This window comes from Anabas testudineus, chromosome 21 (assembly GCF_900324465.2).
Source record: "Anabas testudineus chromosome 21, fAnaTes1.2, whole genome shotgun sequence".
Lineage (NCBI taxonomy): Eukaryota > Metazoa > Chordata > Actinopteri > Anabantiformes > Anabantidae > Anabas > Anabas testudineus.
The window spans coordinates 6,681,923-6,703,085 of record NC_046629.1 but is presented as its reverse complement, the minus strand read 5'-3'; the positions used below and the strand labels follow the sequence as shown (position 1 = coordinate 6,703,085).

Here is a 21,163-nt window from a genome sequence, read left to right as displayed (position 1 = left end):
TCATTCCAGTGCAGTCTAATCCATTTCAATTCAGGCCAGTTCACCTTCCTTTCATATCCTGTCCTGTTTTTATACACACTGACAAATCATTACCAATAAATGATATCAACCATTTTTATGTGAAAACTGACATCGACAGCGCAGCCATGGGAACGGAGGTGATGCTCGGTTTTGTCCTACCATAGATGCTGCAGCAGCATCACTCTTACCGGACATACGGTGATGTTCTGCTTCCACTGGCTCATGTTGGAGCTCTCCTCCAGGGTGGTGCATCTGCGCTGCCTGAAGTCCCAGCCACAGTAGGGATCCCTCGCATCCAAGCACAGCCTGCAGGGGACGGGAAGGGGGGAGAGTGTGTGGTTCTTAAAGTGAGTCATTTGTTTAAGACAGTATCCATAAATAAACATGAAGATAACAAGTCTGTTTTACATCTGGACCCTCTGGATATTTGTAACAGTCACACTTAAAACAAATATGTGTTCGAATCCACTGCACAACTACAGCTCCACGTAAGTGGTGTGTGTGTTTTCACCTTATAGTTAAGGTGTGTTTTACGTCTTGGACTGAACTTCATGTTCTTCTGGGGCGAGAAGTACAAATCACTGTCATTGATTTTTCACAGATAAAGTTAAAGAAGTGCAATAAACACTGTAGACTGGGATGGAGAGTCATTGTAATGGTAATTACAGGTTACCAGACTCCTCACAAAGTAGACGCTGCTTAGATAAAGACAGTGTGTAAAGTCCAGCGTTTAAACGCCAGGGCATCACTTAGACTTTGAGTCACATCCAAACAAACTGGGCTGGGACTCATTCGACGTGCAGTATAAATAAGACTTTTCATTGCATTGCACCTCTTTCAACTCTCACACAAACAACGTTATACATGGCACATCATCCAAACAGTGATTAAATATTTGTTAGCTCCTCCAGTAAAACAGAGGCTTAATGATGGCTAATTAAATCTAAAGCTGTTAATGATGAGGCTTAGCCGCAAGAGCTGATGTGAACGCCTCAGGAACGCAGGATAAAGGCATCTGAACTGAACAACAGAATTACTTCTTTCTCCCAGACTCCACTTTTTGTCTCTCTTTCATCTCTCCTCCCTCCCTCTCCTTCTTTTTGACTCCATCACAGTGTTGTAGATTCGCTTCTTCCTCCTGCTTCATTCAACTCAAAGGAGAGATTGTTGTGTTTTGTTTTTTTCTTTCTTGGCACAGACCTTCATGGTTTATTTGAAGAGCCCTGCAGTGTTTTAGCTTTGAGGTTGAGGAATCTCCAAGTGTTGATACAGCTCTCTGTGCCCGGTCTGGGGCTCCGTGGTGAACAAGAGGTCGGCTTAAATTCAATAAAGACGTTACTGCTTAGCCAGCACATCAGAGGTGACCCCACAGAAAAGGACTGAGCCAGATCATAGAGGGAGAGACGGGCCACGTTCTCTGGTGATCTGTGGCACAGCATGAAGAGTAAAACTTTCTCCATGAGTCTGACTCCTTCTCTGCTAACCTTCCTGTGTGTCATTTTAATTAAGTGACACTATTACAGCAACATCGTATGCAATCTCCAATACAGATGAAACAATAATCGTAATGAGGTTGGCCACAAATTCACAGTTCAGTGATCCTAATAGTCCATTTGAAAGGACGGAGGGAGGATTGTAGTGCCATATTGGCTCAAGGTCGACCATATTGTATCTGTGACGGCTCTTATGTGTGGCTTTGTATCATCTGATTACTAACACACACACACGCACACACCATCACAGAGATCAGCTAAGCGTAACAATTAATAAGTGCATATTTCAAGGATGGAATAAATAATGTTATATGAAAAGGAGAGTTGGAAGAGATTTGAGGCCTAATTACCTCTAGGTAAAGTGCACCAGGAGGCATATTGGGAGGCTGCAGACCTCAGGGAAAGATGCACTTAGTCCTGGATTCACTGTGTTTGCATTAATTTAGAGAAAAATGCTGGTTTAAATATGGGAATAAAACAACAGAGCGTTCATGCTCTAAGCTCTTAAGACCAGAAAAATATATTAGCTGGAAAGACATGCAGGCGAATTGATAACAGTGCACATGAGAATAAGTATGTTTAAGGAATATGATATTCACAGAGCTGCCATCACATGGGCGTGCCTAGAACTGTACAGTACTGCACAATACATCTACACATATGTGTACAAGGTCTGGCTTTAGGCACTTGTTTGTGATGATTCAGGTCAGGTTAGGTTAAGTTAAGGGGCTGACAACCAATGTAAGAATGTGTAAGAGTATTTTCTGAATGCCTCAGTTTGTGTACACTGTCTGGGACTATGTCTGAGAGCTGCACTTTGACAGGTCTGCAGGACACTAGCTGATATTTAATTCAGTTGTATGCACGCCCAGAGGCACAACATATCAAACCAGGAAAGCCATGGAACATGGCCTCTTAGATTTTAAACAGACTGACAGACAAAACCTTCCAGCCCATATAACAATATGTCTGGACGACTGGCATTAGAAGATAAATCTCCCGGATTCTGTCTGTGGAAGTGTAATTGGCGGTTTAAACCATTTGTGATTGCTGTAAAAACCAGTGTCTCCTTTTATTACAGGTTCTTTAACAACCAGACATAAAAACAATAGTTCAACCTTGCATTTAATGGCAGGGCATCAGTGTATCATTGAAAATATGATCACCAGAACCGATAAATTATGGATTGGAATAAAGTGGTTTTAGCTGTAGCACTTGGAGTATGTTAACAGAAGCTGTCTGGAAGGTCTGCATATGTCTGCCTCTCTCCATCTCTCCACACAATCTGTGTCTTTTTTGCAGCCACTCTCAGGAGACCACCGCTGACAGCTCCTCTTGCTCCTCATCCTCTCTCCAGGGGAGAGCCTGTCCTTAGGGCTTTTTTTCCCTGCTGCGCTGGGCCGAGCTGGCCGCTAGGAAGTCTGCTCATGATGAATCGAAAACACAGAACTCCTGCTAGCACTCAGCGATAATACATCCAATTAGGTCCAGTTGGAGCCATCCTAAAGACGGACGGTGCCGGATTCCAAAAAAAGCACAAACCTCAGGAAAACAAAAGTGAGATGGCGTTCTGCCAGTACAGTAACTGCTGTCTCCATATACAATTTCAGTCCCGCTGAATAAAAAGGAGCTGCATCATCACAGAGAAACACTGGGGAGGCAGAGACAGGCCACAAGACAGAGCGAGAGAGTAGACGAGACAATATAAATATATTAAAAGACAACGTGATAGATGGTGGAAAAATGGATAAAACAGAGGAAGCAATAAAGGAAGCAAACACAGTGCAGAGATGGATGATATAAATGTGGGTAAAAATAAAAAACAAAAGAGGCAAAGTTGGAAGCAGCACTGAAAACTATGAGCGGGGATTGCTCATGATGAGTTTATCATCCTGCATCTGAATCCAGTTTGGAAACCGCTTATCTAATCTGAATCTTTTACAACCTGCACGAGTTTCTTCTCTCTGACCAGGTCACATTTTGTCTGCAAGGAGAGAAACACTACAGTTTAGAGAGACTGTAGTTACAGTCTAAAAGGTTCAACGTGCACAAACCTACGCTCAAAAAAGAGAGAGGAGACGTTCGAAACACCAGCGTAGAACAAGAACAAGAACAACTAACCCATCGCTAACTACCTGTGGCTGCTAAGAACTGCAGGCTGATGAATCCTCTTATGTTGTACTTATATATGCACTCACACACATTACATGACAGCATGGGACGGAGGATAATCTCCGTCACCTAGGTGCTTGCTTGCTTTTATGTCAATTTTATTTTACAACAAACTCCCAAAAGGGACCCGAGTAGTTTGACTTTGTCGGCGTCAGGGGATTTGAAAGGCGATGAACTGGAGGTTAAGACGTAGTGCCAGTCCAAATCAAAGCTGAAAGAAAGAGGAGGGTGAGTAAGCAGTATAGACAGAAACGGAGAGAAAGAGATTGAGACAGAGAGCAAAATGATTACACTGAGCCGCAGCCAGAACAAAGGCTGTAATAAAAGTAACAGCATTCTGGAGAAGTAATAAATACGTCTGCTGTGTGAACACCATCTCTCTCTTTGTCTCTCAGTCCTTGGCTGGTGAAGTGCTCCTCTGATTGGTCATACAGGCTTAGCAGCAGTGGGCTCTGGGGCCCTGCTGACAGTAAATTGGGTTTGCAGGTGACTGGCCTGTAAGCCTGTAGGTCCTATAGGGCCTAATGCTAAATTATAGTGGAAGCTTCCTGCAACATGTCATATACTGTGGTTTTAACAAGCAGCCACACACACACACACACACACACACAAACAGTAGCAGAGATGCTTATAGTGAATAGTTTTCCACGTTGGCCACTTAGTGGTTTCCTGATGTACTTTTAAACTCATGCTGCAGGCAGGCTGAGCTGCCTTGACCTCACGACTGCTGCCAGGTCACTGTTAATTGCACACACACACACACACACACACACACACACACACACACACACACACACAACAATTGAGCCAAAGCCCTTCAGGGGGAAATTTAACTGTCACTAGCAGGACTATTGTACCTCATGTAATACAGCATAATGTTTATGTAAGCAGATGTGTGAGCTTTACTGTAAAAATAGAGCCACGACAAAAAGGCAGATTTGTTCCGTTTGAGCTCCCTCAACATTATCCTCATTTATTGAGTGTTTCCTCCTTGTTATAACTGCTCTTTCCTTGTGCTCGTTGAGTTTTCTCCTCATCACCAGCTGCAAAAACAGTAGTAAAAAAAGAAAGTGTGACATTCAATTCAACACCCATGCAACACCAAGTCTCAGTTTTGACAAGCAAGTAAACCGAGCGCTTAAAGAAAACTAGTGCACTTGCTTTTAAAGTTGCAGTGTGTGCTGAGTGAGACCAGTAGTTTCATCCACCATTTGGCAGAGTGGTCCACCTTTCTTCCTTCATCGGAACAAAAAAAAAAAAAACACCCTGATGGATGCAACAGTGTGGCTAAGCTAGAATGCCACTGCAGCCAAAATAAATCACTTCACTAACAGAGCGAGATAGAGAGATAGATAGATGGAGGGGCTGGGCGGAGGACAGAGTGGTGCTGTTAGCCAGGGGTGCCAATTGCTGAGGTCAAATATAATTACCACAAATAGAGGACAAACACACTGGAACACAAGCTGCAGCATTTGTCTGTTAGCTATCACTAAAAGGATCCAAATAACAGGCTGTTGAAAACATTTATAAATATAACAAAAAAAAGGTACTTCAGTTAAAAAAGGTGACGTAAATGTTATTCTGCTCTCAGGGCGAGAGTCAGCATTTTAAACTAGTCTGCAAACAAGCACACGTCAATACTGCATTTGTGTATTACGCTGAATTTGGATTTATTGAAAGGCATCACAGAGACGAAGTGTGACCGACAGCGAATAGGCTGAATGATGCTCCAACAGATTGGTGCAGGTGCTGAAGCTGCTGAGATCACAGCACCAGGTTGTAATTCTGCAAAGCGTGCAGATACAAAGCAACAGATCTGATAGTCTGCTGCTATTCCTGAACGTTCCTGCTTAAATTATGACTCCTTCACAACAGCTCTGGTGTCAGACAAGGTGACAACAGCAGTTAGATCTGAGGGTCGTGTCTGAAGATTTAAATAGTGTCCCTGCTGTCTTCTTTCTTTTAGTAGCTCGTTCTGCACTCCAGCAGCGACTTGGAGTAAATTTGAAATCCTACTGGTCCCGCACTCATCTTATATTATTATTAACATGTCAGGACAGTTTTGGTCCAGAATGAATTTAAATGTAATTAAAGGAAAGGGATCAGTTCGGACGCTGAGCTTCGTCTTTCCATTTTCCAAATGATTCAATTGCGTTTTTTAATTTTTTCCCTGCATTCAGGCCTTGATAGAGTATCAGAGGCACCACCCATTGTCACACTAATTACAACAACTAATGCCGATCCATTATTCTATTGTCAGAAGGACAAGTTATGATTTGTCCATAAATCATGTTTCAACCTCTCTGTGTCGCTGACGCCTACCACAGTACTGTAAACACCACCATTTTTCACTGTGTGCATGCATGTGCTGGTAGAAATCAGCATGTGGAGCAGCAGAGGAGCCATAAAACCATCTGAGTATATTCAGCTGTTATCAGCATGTGAATTGATGTATGGCTGTGAATGGGACGACCACACACCACACGAGAGATGAACAGAAGAGGCTCATTCAGGCCGCATCACAATGACGGAGACTGTGTTCAGACAAAGAGTAGGACGGCAGGTGGGTTTCTTTCACATAGTCTCAGCCATGTAACACCCGGGGTGTGATGCACAGAGAAAGTCAGAATGGTAAAAGCCAGAAAGTTGGTGGTAACAATAATGCACGGTCAGATGCATTAGTTTAGCTTCCAAAGCCTCAAACGCTGCATGAATTCAGCAGCATATTAAAACGTGTGCCTGCCCTAGTACTCAGATTTCAGCCATCAATAAACTAAAGAAATAAAAGCCTCACACAAGCCTCAATGAAGCACTATCGGGCTAATGTGTGCACATAGCTGCCCAGTTACATGAATGTCACCTTTTGCAGCTTCTTAAATGCCAAGGACTTTCTGCTTCTATCAGTTTTCATCAATTCAAATGAACTATCTCAAACTATCTTTTTGAATTATGACTGCATATACAAAAAAGTGGTGTTAGTCACATTTTACAAATCAAAAGAACTGCATGTGCCTTCAGTTAATGTTTTCATTTAATCACTACACAGCCTCCTTTTTTACTTCATGTCCAGACGAGCCGAGCTGTGACTCTGATACATACACCTGTGACATAGGCTGTATTGTGCTGCTCAGTTTGCACCTGCAGTGTGTAATGTAGTGAGCCACAGAAGTCAGCAGAATATCACAAACTGAATTAAGGACAACCCGTCCTTCCTCATCCTCCCTCCTCAGCCCAGCACACCAGTCTTATCGTTTCGCCTCACTGTGTCTTTTATAGGACTCTGCTTTTCTTTTCTCTGTCTTCCTGCTACTTTCTGTGTCTTTCATCTCGCATATCTCACCCACATCTTACTAAAGGCAATGGTTTCCCTACCTCCTTTGTGTGTGTGTGTGTGTGTGTGTCTGCTCCCATGTGTCTGGGAGTTTGGATTTAGTAGAAATAGCGAGCTGACTCATCAGGCAGCATGCATATGAAAACTCATCCAAGCACCCACCCACGCACAAATCACACTGAGTAGACTGCCCTCCATATGCAGACACGTACACACAGCAGAAAAAAAAAGCATCAAGCCATTTGTATGCTAAAATGAAGTTGACTTTGAAGGACTGGGGTAGCCGACTGAGGATCCTGATTGAGAGCACTGATGAGATACAGAAGGTTCAACATACAGCCACGGAGCCTTTCTCCCCTCGCTCACCCTTGAGACAGAAATTTTCATATGAATAACCCTGAAGCTGTATATGACAGACCAAAAGGCCTCTCTCTCCCTCTCCCTCTTTCTTTCTGTGTCTTCATAACTTTCTCTCCCACACACACAAATGTGCCTTCAGGGAAACTTCTCTGGCAGTATATGATGGAGCTTCAACTTCATCTCAGACACAAAACAAAAGCTAGAACAAGGCTTTGTCTGTATTATGCAGAATTTAGTTAAAAAAAATAAAAAACAAAAAACAGAGGAAAAACAAATTAATTTCCTTCAGTGAGCAGATACCGCCCCAGTCGTTTGTCTGGTTCCATAAGGTCTTTAATGATTATAGGCGAGGTCTTCCAGACATTAATCCTAGTTGAGGACAGATAATTACCTTCAATAGGACCATCCAGGTTAGAATGAATCCACTGCCAAAACACATTAAATGAACAATATTTTGTGTAAACTGCTGTCAGACAGAGGAGACGGGCTCATTGTGTTGTTATTGTAGTTGTGGAACTGTAGGAAGTCTCACATCCACCAGGACAGACTAGCCTTGATCCAGGATCACGATGCCGTGCATCAAAGATGCAGCAGTGTGTTAAATTCGGACACTGATGACTGCAAGCTGTGCTGATGTAGTAACATAGACTAAAGTACTTTTGCGTACAGCCACCAGCTAAGCAGCACTCAGATGAAGCTGTGAGAAGCTTCTTTAATTTAAAGGTTTCCTGCAGAACATTTGACCACCAATGGTGCTATGAAGCCTTTTTTTTAATGACTGGGGTCCTATTTAGTGTATTTAGTTTGATCTGTGCAACAAGAACTGCCACATGGTAAAATGTAGTGTGGTTATCCTGGATGTAATGTTCTGTTTGACATGGAGATTTTATGCTGTACTTACTTCTCGGTTTTGTAGGTGGAGCACCTCTCCAGTGGGATCTTCAGGACTCTGTCGTTGAGCCCAACAAAGAGCGACCTGTCGCTGTGCAGGATCTGCAGGCTGAGGATTGGTTCACGCACCCCCAATGGGAGAAGCTCCATCTCCTCCAGGTAGCAGCCTTGTAGGTTCTTGTTGGGTGTAGCCAGTGCTTTTAAGATGGTGCCATATTCTGATTTGGCAAAAAGCAATAAGAATTTTCAGAAACGTCTTGTTTAAACAGAACATTCAAATACGCTTCAATGCATATTCCTAAGACCTATACTTGAGGTCACACTTTAGTTCTGTTTTCCTCCACCAACCTGTGCTGATGTACATAACATGGTAGAGGGTGTCCATGCCCTGAACAATGTCAACGACCAGGTTGGAGAAACGAACATCGTCCTGCATGACCAGTGGATCAACAGACTCCGGCTGGACCACGTCGTTCATCAGGTAGAGCCGCTGTGCATCCTGCAGGCTGCGCTCCGTCAGACCCTCGTTGGGGCCCTCATCATTTATAGTACCACACTGACGGGGACAAAGGAAGTGAGAATCAAACAGGCAAGAAAAACACAGGCACACTGTGGTTAGACTGTTTTAATTTTGGATTCTGTTCTGTTGTGTGACTTTGACCTAACTACAGCGATTACACAAGATTTTACTGAGACAGTATGAAATGACAGCTATCTATGAAGAATTAGAAAAGGGAAACTACAATGATTGTGAAGGTCATAAGAATTCTTCTTCAATGCTGTGCTTCAGTTTAGCATTTAGTGGGCGACTAGTTTGGATTAAGTGGCTAAACTAACCTGGAAGTTGTGCATGGGGTTGGGTGTGGGAAGCCAGGTGGAGCGAGGGTTTTCCTGGGAGCGGAAGGGTCCGTTGAAGGCCTGGGTGATGGCGCTCAGGTTGAAGGCACACACCGCCGACGCTGCTATACTGTTGCTTTATAGCGAGATGGACAGGGAGGACAAGAGAGCGAGATAAAGATGATGGGAAAGGGAGAAATGACAGGAAGTGGTGGAAAAAAGATAAACAAAGATATTATTTCAACAATAATATTCCTACTTGGTTACATGTTGGCAGTAAATGTGAAGCTGTATCAGATAGCAGCAGGGTTGAGCTATGTAATAAAACCCATTCTGTAGCCTCTTAATGGAAGTCCTATTATTTATACCTGCACTAAACAGGTGCTACATCGTGGGCTTGCTTTGGCTGCAGGGTAAACTACGCTATCAGTGCTGCACAGTGAATGAGGACAGTATTAAGCTGAGGATATAGGGGACAGTTGCACAGATTATGTGCAAACACACACACACCGTTGTTACATATGAGAGTAAACTGGTGCTAAACTGGAAATGTGAGTAAAGTTATTATCACGACTCTCTTCGGCCATTATGTGCTGTGAGGTAATGAGTTTCTTGACTGTCTGCTACTGCTGACTGCTTCATCCTTCTCCCATACACGCAGCAAACAATCAGACTTTTTACAGAACCCGTGAACGCGGCGTGTGAGATGCTGATAAACCATCAGTTAGGAGATAGTGAGCGATAACTTTATAGGCAGAGAGAAACAGCACGAGTGTCTGAGTGACTCAGACAACGAGGCAAAGAAAGAAAGACTGTTGTAAGAATTTAACGGTGCTTTGTGGGCCGTTTCAGTACCTTGGGTAATGTTTAAATCAGTAAAGGCTGCGAGCAGTGAGGCAAAAAAATGTGTCGCAGGATTTGGTACCTTCTTAGTTGAGTTAAAATTTTTAACGTGCAGTTGTCAACCTGTTATCAAAGCTGTGTTTGCATTTCAATCCATTTATTTTCATTTTTTTAATAACGCAGTCATTCATCTCTTAGCGAGGCTGTATTTCCATTTTCAGGGACTACAGTTAGAGGCTATTCAGGAATGGCGTCAGCCGACAGGTCACCGGCACTAAACGACGTCCGTTCATGAAGGGATAGAGTAAAGTCACTATGCTAATGGGATATACCTGAACCCCATTTCCTCCTCTTGGATACCGTCACTCCTGTCCTGGCGGTACAGATCCTATCAAGCTTTAGGCCATGCAAACCAAACAAGTGTAACTTTTCTATAGAAGCAGTGAATTTGCTCTAAACTACACCTGAGCCTCTTGTTTCTTCAAACAACTCCTACGTGATGACAATCCATGCTGAACGCGCCACTCGCCGATTCTGTTGAATCTAACAGACAAAAATCTGATTACTGGGTGGCGTTTTGGATTCATTGCTTTTGTTCATCTTTGTTTCTCAGTGATTCAGTTCAGAGTTGGGGGAAAACTGTGTTCTGTCATTTCTGCAAGGTGGCAAAGTGCGGTGCAGCTCCAAATGAGCTCTGACTAAACAATGGAGGAAGCTAAACAGGTGGCTCATTGATTGACTCGTGCGCTGCTGCACAGAACGAGCTCCACACTTCAGCAAAAACACTTTTCCTCTTATTTATATATTTTTTTTTGTCAGTGGCTCTGGTTGAGACATGAGTGACAGAGAGGCAGAGAAAGAGCAACGCAGGAGTGAGTGCTGTGGTGAAGCAGTGGTAACCAATCTGAACCACAGGAAACCACAGGAAACCACAGGAAACCACAGGCAAATGAGCTGCAATAACGGAACCGTGGCCACAACAGTTCACATACACACACACACACACACACACACACGTACACGCACACGCACACAGTTTGACATAATAGGAAGTTAAACCTGTGGGTTTGTAGTTGTATCGTAGCTACATCTTGCACTGAAGCCAAACTACGAGCCTGACCGTGTCCAGCTTTTTCTGACATCTGCCCTTCGACAGTGGGTTTCTGTATAACGCCAAGAGGAGAGAGCCAAAAAGAACACTCAACAGAATACAGTCTATTGCACTGATGGGTGCCACCCATATGTTTTGAATCAGCTTGAAAGCCCAGGAAAGTGATTGGAAAGCTGTTTGACATCTGCTGTGCAGCTTACTGCCGCTGCTCTGGCGCTCTCTGAGGCCGAGCGCCACGATGATCATTTTCATGATGACTGAAGCCACTTCTTTAAGTGATTCATCTCGTCCCAACAGCCTGATCCCGTCACTGTTTGTTCCCTCCAACACCTGATTTAGAGAGTTCATCACACTCTACTTCCTGTCCTTTTCCTTCTTCTGTGCTGTGAACTCATTTGTTCAAATCCTTTTATCAAAACCTCCCATTTATCAATCACATCCCATGATGCTTTGGATTTCTCACTGCATGTTCTCTGCTGCACACTTCGAACAGTGCTGTGTCTTTTATGCTGAGAATGAGAGATGGTAGGAGAGAAACAGAAAGGGAACGAGAGAGAAAGAAGAATCAGCAAGACCTCAGAAGAAGGTTCAGTCTCTGTTGCTGTCTTCTTTCTTACTCCCTCATTCCCTCTGATCAGTACCCGTCACCAAAGACCACTTCGTACAGTGGTGTCCCTACAATACGTCATGTTCTCCCAACATTATGCTGAATTCTGTGTTTATATTTTATTCTGGGGCTTCACTGGTACTTAGAATAAATTTCAGCACGTCACAGTCTGTTCTGATTGGCCAGATTCCTGTTTGCACGTCCTTCCCTGCATCTTTTGCCAGCTCTTGCAAGATACATTTGTTTTCATTTGACATGTCAGCTTCTGAAATGCATCTATACAGAGAAGAGAAGTATCTTTAAGTTGTATTGTAAACACACAAAGTTTTCCTTTTCACGTCATAATAAATAAGTCGGACAACTATTGAGTGTTTATAAGTTCTTCTCCGCCGTCATATTCTGCATCAGATTCCAGCTCGAACATGTACGGCTGGATTTCAGAAGCTGACATTTCTAAAGAAAACCAATATATTTCTGTGATCTCATACTGGCAAACTGCTGGTTTATTGAGTTCCATCCATAGCTGGCGAAAGATAAGGGTGGTGCTGACAAACACTGGTCTGGGTGTAGTTCAGTCAGCAGGAAGCCGTCCATAAGGTGACCTAATGCATTAACTTGTCATAAAAAGTGAATCCTAAGTAGCTCTAGTCCACACGTCTAAACTAATTTTCTTAACTTATGCTAATACCCAACTTAACTTATGCTAATAATTATTCCAATGGTTCACATATTTTTTCCACGGGCATTGTGAGGTTTTTATGGTTGTACTCAATAAAAGAATGAAAGATCTGATTTTCTTTTCTGTTATTATTTTAGGCACATTATATTTGTTAATACTCTTGACTTTGATGAAGATCAGATCACATTTTATAACAAATGAATGCAGAAAACCATGAAATTCCAAAAGGTTCACATACTTTTTCTTACCAATGTATATCAGACACCTTGTTAAAGTGAAATTACAAGTACAATTTTATGTAACAAGAAGCAAATAGGATGAATTTCATACCCTACATCAAACTACCCACAGATCATGAGTAGGTAAAATAAGCTCCACCTTCAACTACAACATTAAAATGCTGCTCACTCATGCAGCAGCAAGTTGTACAACAGGTATTTTCTTATTGTCAACAAATCACCTGAAAAGACCCAAGGCAGCTGTGAAGTACCGTTTGTGTATTCTGAGGCTCATGTACCTTATTCTTGGAGCTCCATTGTTGTGTTAAAAACACAGATTTAAATCATTGCACTGGGACATTGATCATCATGAACACACACTGTAGTTTATTGTGAGTCAATTCACATAAACAAATTGGATTTAGCACCTTTAGAAAGGTAATGAGATTCTCCGTTAGTCTCAGTGTGTACAGATCAGGACCTACAGCACTGTGTGTTAAACACACATAGCTGATATACATCTCACTCGATAACCTTATCTTTGTGGGCTGGATGCTGGTTTATTTGCTGGTGCACGTTTTAAATCGGATCCTGAGAGATTTCTTTCTTGATCTTGTTCACATATAATTTTTTCTTCAACGTTTTGTTAGTTACAACTACATAATCGGTTATATTACGTCGTATTCGTGCACTTTTACTCAACATTGGTTTTTAATGTGTTGTATAAATAAACTGTTCTGACAAGAAAAATACGTTAACACTTCCTTTGTACACACAAACACACACCGGAGCTGAGGAACTACAGTGGAGTCCAGCTGAAACGCCAGCTTTTTTTTTAATCTAACCTCATTTTATTGAAAAAAGCAACAGCTCAAACTACATTAAGGCCAATGTTTCAACCCCAGTGAATACCTGCATCGCAGCAGAAAAGAAAAAAGGAGCTCACTCAGCAGAGCTACATGGCTGCAGGGAGCAGAAATTGAACCGAGGCTGCCAAGATTATCCATACATATTTTTACACTGCACAACAATACGCCAGCAGAAGCAACAGCTTTGGCCCCAAACAGTCACATTCAGAGGCAGCCTGAGTCAGCAACACCTCTACTGAACAATAAAACACCACAGCGTCAGTGGGGTGCACAAAAATCCAGGTGTTTGATTAACAGAACTAACATAATAGACATGTTAACGTCAGAGGCAAATTTGAGCTCTGTAGGATGACTTGGCCCATTTTTACAGGATTTCCAGTCAAATGCAAATAGGCCTTAAGAGAAGGAACTCCGATGAAATCCAAATAGTGGGTTCAATTTAAAGAAGAAAGAATAAAGCTGCTGGAACACAAGCAGCTAATTCAGTCCAACTGGATTTAGATCAGGCTCAATCTTCCATTTGGGAGTGTGCAGTTCATTTCAAGGTAGATTTGATGTCAGTGAGCTGATTCGACGGGAAGAGCACGTTGTGTAACATCAGGAATATTGTACAGTCATGAGGCTTGCTTCACTTGGCTGCCCAGCATATCATTTATCACCCACGTCAAATGTGATCCAACTTTGAGTCAGCAGCATATTTTCAATGGATAGGAACAAATTCAAGAGCTCGAGGAGTCGTTCTGTGCACTTCAGGTTGCACAAACACTCCGGTATTTGGACTGTTACGCGCATTTTCCTTTCAGGCTCCGTGTATCAGTACATTCAGTTTGAAATCAGATCATTAAACATACAGTATAAGTGTCAAACAAGAAGATTTGACAGTTATTAAAAAAGGCTGAAACACAGCTTTGATGATCCTTATCAGACACTTTATATCTTCCCTTTCTTCACTGCAGTCACCTTCACCTCCTGTCTAAATAGTTAAGGTCTAATGTCTATATCTATTTGTGTGTGTGTGTGTGTGTGTGTGTGTGTGTGGTTTGAAAGTTGTTATGACTGTAAGTTGTTTTGCACGTTATGCATGCCGAGAGACTGACACTGTGCTGCATTACCACCACATTCAAACAATATTTATTCACCGACCTGTCACCACACCTTGGAGAGCACATACACAGCCATAAACACATTCCAACATGGTCCGACGACTTGCTGAACAAACCTGGCTCCTAAAAGCAAACTGTACACGTGTGACATGAAAATGCCCTTCACACGTTCCCAAAACACTCCAATTAAAAGTGTTCCACTAGTTGTTGTGTCTGACTAATAGTCCAAAGCCTAAAAAAATCCACTTTACAGTTTCATATCTGCACATTTGAGAACATAAGGCCAGCTAATGTTTAGCTTTGCTTCGCCTCATAAATGACTAAATCACTTGTAAAATGTAGAATAACTTTATGTCCATCTACAAATCAATTAATGGACCATTTGTTTCAGCGATCCTTATCCTGCCCCCGGCCTCGCTGATGAGAGAACTAGTGAAGTGGAGGAGTCAGTGAAGTCACCCAGAAATAGATAAGGAGGCTCATAATTAGTTAGTAATGGCAGGTTAGACACCTCAGCAGGAGAATCTTGCTGCTGCTCTGAGCATATGACAGAAGTACCCTGCCAATAAGGACCCGGAGTTAATTAAAGGACCTGGTCGTGCTCGGAGGTCTTAAGTGTCCTTATTCTGATGGAATGCTAAAACCCTTCACTACATAACAGCTTGACATGCTCCACTAGCTGGTGCACATCTCTATAAAATTACAGCACAGTCATTCCTCCTTTTCTTTTCCTTCCACTCTCCTCATCTGAAGTGGAGCTCGAAAGATTTTATTTGTATTGTTGATTGATGGCTGCTGTATAATTCTTCTCAAGTGATGCATTTTTTTGCACCACTAAATTAGTTGACCGTTTATGAGAAGTGCTGCTCAACTGAGAGTGAGAACGTTTGTGGAACATCTCCTGTGGCCCTGACAAAGCTCTGCCGTCAGCGTGTTACAAGCAGGGATGTGGATTTGAAAACATGGGCTTTTATGAGGCAGAAGGGGATCTAGAGACTTTTCTACACAGGAAATGTTTCAGCCGTGTTTTTCCACTCGCTCTCACACATTTGACATTAGAGAAACACTTCCATGTTAATTAATAGAGCCGTCTACACAGGGTGCATAACGACTTCTGTTCAACTCCAGTGGTATTTCTGTGCTATAAGTCTATTTTTAACATGACCACAGTGAGACACAGATTTTATATTGGGCTGTGCAGACACGTTATTGAGTTGCATTGTGGGAAGTGTAGGCTCCACTACTAGAGACTCAGTTGCGAGTCTCTTACCTGCTTCAAAATTTAAGAAAACTTAACTTTTCCTGTTTATTAACTTTTAAAACACTGATCTGTAACAACAATATACAAAATGCTCTCTCAGTCATTCGTGAATCCTCATTGGATGCATCAGGCAGGTCACCGAGGTGGGTTTCGCTCTACGGTCTTGATACCGAGCCCAGGTCATGAGCAGACAAAGTACTTTGCTCTACAGCTCTTCCTGTTCTCTTTTAGAGCCCTGAACTCCTGGGAGCAGCTGTGAGCCTGTTCAATTTAGGCCAGACAGATGGAGATAGTGTTTGTGGTGATTGCATTAACATATCCAACTCCGACGAGAGAGGCGGTTTCGGAGGGAAGGACCAATGAGTTGTTTTAGAAAGCAAGAGCAAGGAAGGAGGAGACAAAAGACAATGAACAAAAGCTTGGAGCTCTCCGATTTTTCCTCATTACGTCTTCGTTTTTCATTTTCTTCTGCCTCTCGACCATTTCCCCCCCCCCTCTCACACTCCCTCTTTCCACCTGGTGGCAGCTTACCAGGTGAGAGAGCAGAAGGTGAGAGGCAGGATTCAACGTCTCCCCTGACAGAACACAGAATACATCAGAATACCAACGGCTGTGCATGCTGACAAACACAGAAACACACACCTAACATGCACACACATTCACAGTACAGTATGTACTTCGGTTGCAGACGCAGCGACTTCAGGTTCAACTTGACAAATCTAAAAACATAGGCTTGAATTTTGAACTTTGCATCTCGCCTGTGGAGAGAATCCCCTAAAACCTTGGAACATGCAGCATCTTTGAGTTTGTGAAACTGTGGACAGCTGAATTTCAGTATCCTCTCGTGTACAGTAAACGTTTGGATAGAAAGAGAATAAGAATATTCCCATAGACCTTTACTGTTATTCATTGTTTGCTGTTGTAAGAACCTCAGCGGAGCAAAAATGCACCAAATTGGTTTAAACAGAAATTCTCTCTCCTCTTGAGAACAGACTGTGTTGAGTGTTTAGATGGCAAATATTTTGCTCGCGGGTTAGACATTGTGTTTTGAAGGTGCTCAAAGTGAAAAGGGTTAATCCTCTGAGGAGGTTGAACGTGTTTTCTCTCTCTCTAACTTCATGGGGACTCGAGTTTAAAAAGGAAGGAGGTGAGTGAGACAAAGGCAGCGACTCTGCCATCCTCTAGTTAGGCAAGCGTGTGGTGCAATTACACTATTACTAAAAATAAAACGGATAACAGGAGGTCTAAACCACACTCTCTTACTGTTTCCTCTCTGTAATGAAGTGTGTGACACCCCCACCTGGAGCAATCAAACACCAGAGCCAGTCTGTATATCCAGCTCGGCTAGAAGCCGCACGCATCCACACTGATCATTAGCAGCAGCAGGGGGACTCGAAACTCCGGGAAATTGTCTCTTTTTGTATAGGTGGGGAAATGTCGGAATAACAAACCATATGAAGTGGTGAATTCTGAGGGCTAAATGAAGAGAAGCTCGAGTTGAAGTGCTTTGGGTGTGTGTGTGTGTGTGTGTGTGTGTGTGTCTCACTGTTTCCCCATTAATATTCTTGTTTGTGTTGAAAGGGCTCTTCAGCACAGCTGCAGCGTGTTTTACTGGGGTTGTTCATCTTTTCTATTCAACACAGAGGACAGTGTTGAGGAGCAATGCACGGTTAAGTGTTACATTACAGCAATTTAACTCTTTACTACGTCTTTATAGATGTTTAACTACTACTGTTTAGTATCATATGACTTCTGGGCTTCTGGACTCTAACATACTGGTGAGTGGAAATGGTGTGTGTCTATGTGTCTGTGTGTGTGGGCCTGTGATAGACTGGAGTCCTGTCAAGAATCTATTCTGCCTCCTGCCCAGTGTCAACTGTGATTGGCTCCAGGCGCTCCTACATAAATTCCTCTGCAGAACAAGTGGTTTAGATAATAGATGGATGACTTAAGGTTAGTTGTAGTTTGACCAAAAGTATGTATCATAACACACAGAGTACTGTATGAAGAGTTATTCTGTCTCTTTAAATAGGCTAAACAGCATATTAAACAGTAAACCCATTTACCTACACCCCTACATTTATTTTCATCATCCACACACACGCCTCGAGGTAATTTAAATGATAAATGTCAGAAAAGTTTAAGAAGTCCTTTTTCTTTGTTGGAGTATTCCCTCTACTATATTTTATTATACTACAATTAAAGCAAGAATAGATCCTGTATCAGTGCAGCGCTTATATTCATGCTTATTGAGATTAATGAGCAGAGAACGGCTCTTTAAGAAAGCAGCACTGAACATTTTCTAATAGAAAAGAAAGAACTGTACGTTGATAATGCATTAATGCTCCCGAAACAGTAATAATCGAGGTCACAGCAATGTTTTGAAATCAGTTATTAAAAGATATCAGTAAAAGATATCAGGGGGTGAGTAATGAACAATGTGCTGACTCATTTGTGTTTTCATATGCGCCCTGAGGGATGTAATAATAAACTGTGGAGGGATCTGTACTGGGGTCAGATACCAGGAACTGAGATCCTGTTACCAGGAATTCTCATCAAAATCTGTTCACTTTTCCTAGGAAAACAGAGAGAAAGAGCTCGAAGCAGACAAGGAAGTCGATTTAGTCTCATCATTGGTCGGAGAACAGCTCACAAGAGAATCCTGGTACTTGTTTAGGAGGTGGGATGTCCGAAGTTGTCTGAAAGACTACATTTGTGGCCAAACACCCCTGATAACTTACATTGTCAGCACACTGACCACCAGGTATCACCTCCATCATCACAATCTAACACAACTTCACTCTGTCCTCCCAGATTATTAGTGGAGACGTCCCTACTCAGACATGGAGGCCTCCGCTGCCAAATTAGAGTGCAGAGTTGCATTCAACAGGTGGATGAGAAGCTCTGATGATACAGACAACACACTCATTTTCTTGTGCAAACATGTAAACACCAAAAGTACTTTGAGCAAGTGATGCTTCTCTGCTGCCAGTGCAATACTCCCTTCAGACTTATTCAAGCATATAACTTGTTAATCTAACATGTATGAAATAATAACAGCAGAAAATTAAATTAAACAGTGTTCAGTGATTAATTATCTACAGTTCTGTGTTTAATTTGTGGTGAGTAATCTAATTGTCCTGGGAGACGAGGCAGTGAGACAATGTTTCTGTGCGTAAATAACATTTTAAAATGTCTGAATCCTCTAAAACAACTTAATAATTCATTATTAATCAATTATTTCCTTAATTTGCATCCACTCACACATTGGTTGTGAAGATGCCGTAGATGAGGTCTTGCTCCGGCAGGTAGAAGGTGCTCTGCAGCTCGTTGTAGTAGAAGGGGATCTCTCCAGACCGGGAGCAGTTGAGCCTTGCCTTCATGAACGTGGTCCAGGTGTCCTCCAGGAGGAAACGCCCACCTATGTCATTTTTGCAGACCCGTGCGACGCGGGAATAGACGGTCTTGCCACAGTCGTGCTCCACCGCGTTCTCCCTCAGGAAGAAGAAGGTGAAGAGGCCGATGTCGTAGGCTGAGATGAAGTGAGGCTCTGCCAGGAAGGAGGAGGAAAGGGAGAGGATCAGTTCATGACTCAAGGGAAACAGAAATATTTGCAAGATTCATCCATTTATCTTCAGGATATGTTGTTGCTTTGACCCCTGTAGTGCTTAGTATTGATTGCTAAAAGATGGTGTGAAGAGAGCCTCAATGTCAAAGGTGTAAACGAGAGGAGAGGATGTAGAGGAAGAGAAGGAGGAGGAGTTAAAAAATGGTGACTAATAAATCTGTTTGATGTTGTGAAGGTAAATCCATGGAGTATGTCTGTTTAACTGGATGCCCGTGCTGCTTTTATTGCCCCGGGGTACTCAGCGAGTGATTAATGGCTCTCCCCGCTGGGTGGGTTATCAGGTAGAGCAGAATGAATAACAGTTTGAATGGGATGTTACTGTCATCCTTTGCAAACATATGACTCATCACAGAATACTAATTCATTGGTTGGAGCATGCAGCGGAACAGAGCTTGTACATTCATGTTATTCTAAAATCGCCTCTGGGCTGATTGAACGTTAAACTTAGGAGGCTTTAAATACATTTTATAAAACGCGTAAAAGCTTAAAGTGTTGACTGTAAACTGGACCTTTCACATTTCCCCTTTTATAGTTTGTAATAACAGAGATAGTGCTGGCACTCCTGGTCACTCTGGACCTATAACTTTATATCAATACATAGTTGTCAATTAGGGTTTGAGTAATAAGAGTAAACCAATCCTTTATTTGTCAGCAGATACAGCTGTAGATCCATTCATGCTGCCACAGACGCCCTCCTTGTAAGATTTCTGACACAGAAGTTGTAGTTTGTAGTCTGAAGAGAAAGCAGCCACGGTGCTGTGTTGACACCGAACTGACTGCAGCTTCATCACATGCACTAAGTTTTGTTTCGTCCCTCCGTTTTCTCTTCTTTCAGGTGACTATTACTTGTGCACGGGAACGGCGAAATAAAAAAATGACTCCTCTGCTGCTGCCGTCGCTCCAGTTTTCTCCTGGGACCCATTTATAGTAAGTGATACCACACACACTCAGACACTCTCACTCACATAAAGCACAAAAACAAATGGATGAAAAAAGGTAATTTGCAGAGGTGCATGCACACCCATAAACGAAAAAATAAAAAAAACATAGAGGCTCAGATGCTATAAACACAGTCCGTCTCTCTCTTTTACTCTCACACACACATAATGACCCATTAACAGCCATGATGAGATGTGTCTGTGGGGCTGGTCGAGGTTTTTATAGGACAATATGATTTTGCAGTGAAGCAGGACAAGACTAAATCTTTGTCAATACAGCTACTGTCACCGTTAAATACAATTTCACATCTGATTAAAAAAGAAAAACAAACAGTTTGCATCGTCCGCAGAAGGAGGAGTTGGTAGCTAAGGGAGTAATTTATACTTAATAAATGCATTTATTTGTAGTTTTGCTTTAAAGTTTTGAATTTTCTGCCTAAATGACAAAAACCATTATAAGTCTGAAAAACTAGAACCCAATGAAACAAATGAGACGTAGAAATAACTGGTGTGGCGCCGTTTTGTAGCAATAACTTCAACTAATGTTTCCAACACATCCACTTGGAGGATTTCAGCTCTTTTCTTTCAGCATTTTGACGTGAACTGCCTGCTTCAAATTCCAAATCATCAACTTTCCTCTGCTTCAACCATTCTTTGGTACAGTGACTTGAGCATTCCTGCTATTCTGCCATGCTCACCAGAGTTAAGAGTGTGTTGTGTAGTTTTAGGAGTGTCATGTATATCTGATCATGTTTCAGATTATATTCACCAAGTACTGCTATAAAATCACAGGTTTAAGAC

The 21,163-nt window shown here is 42.3% G+C and overlaps 1 protein-coding gene across 3 annotated transcripts in view; it reads right to left on the bottom strand.

Moving 5' to 3' along the window:
* sema5ba (sema domain, seven thrombospondin repeats (type 1 and type 1-like), transmembrane domain (TM) and short cytoplasmic domain, (semaphorin) 5Ba) overlaps positions 1 to 21,163 on the bottom strand; it is a 128,854-nt gene that overhangs the window by 18,823 nt on the left and 88,868 nt on the right. For all 3 annotated transcript variants that reach the window (XM_026375954.1, XM_026375953.1, XM_026375955.1), the window contains 5 exons: positions 19,061 to 19,346; positions 9,106 to 9,241; positions 8,617 to 8,824; positions 8,279 to 8,486; positions 210 to 327 (listed from right to left, as the gene is read on the bottom strand). In XM_026375954.1, coding sequence (XP_026231739.1) covers positions 210 to 327; positions 8,279 to 8,486; positions 8,617 to 8,824; positions 9,106 to 9,241; positions 19,061 to 19,346 — 956 coding nt within the window. The remainder of the gene's footprint in view (positions 1 to 209; positions 328 to 8,278; positions 8,487 to 8,616; positions 8,825 to 9,105; positions 9,242 to 19,060; positions 19,347 to 21,163) is intronic.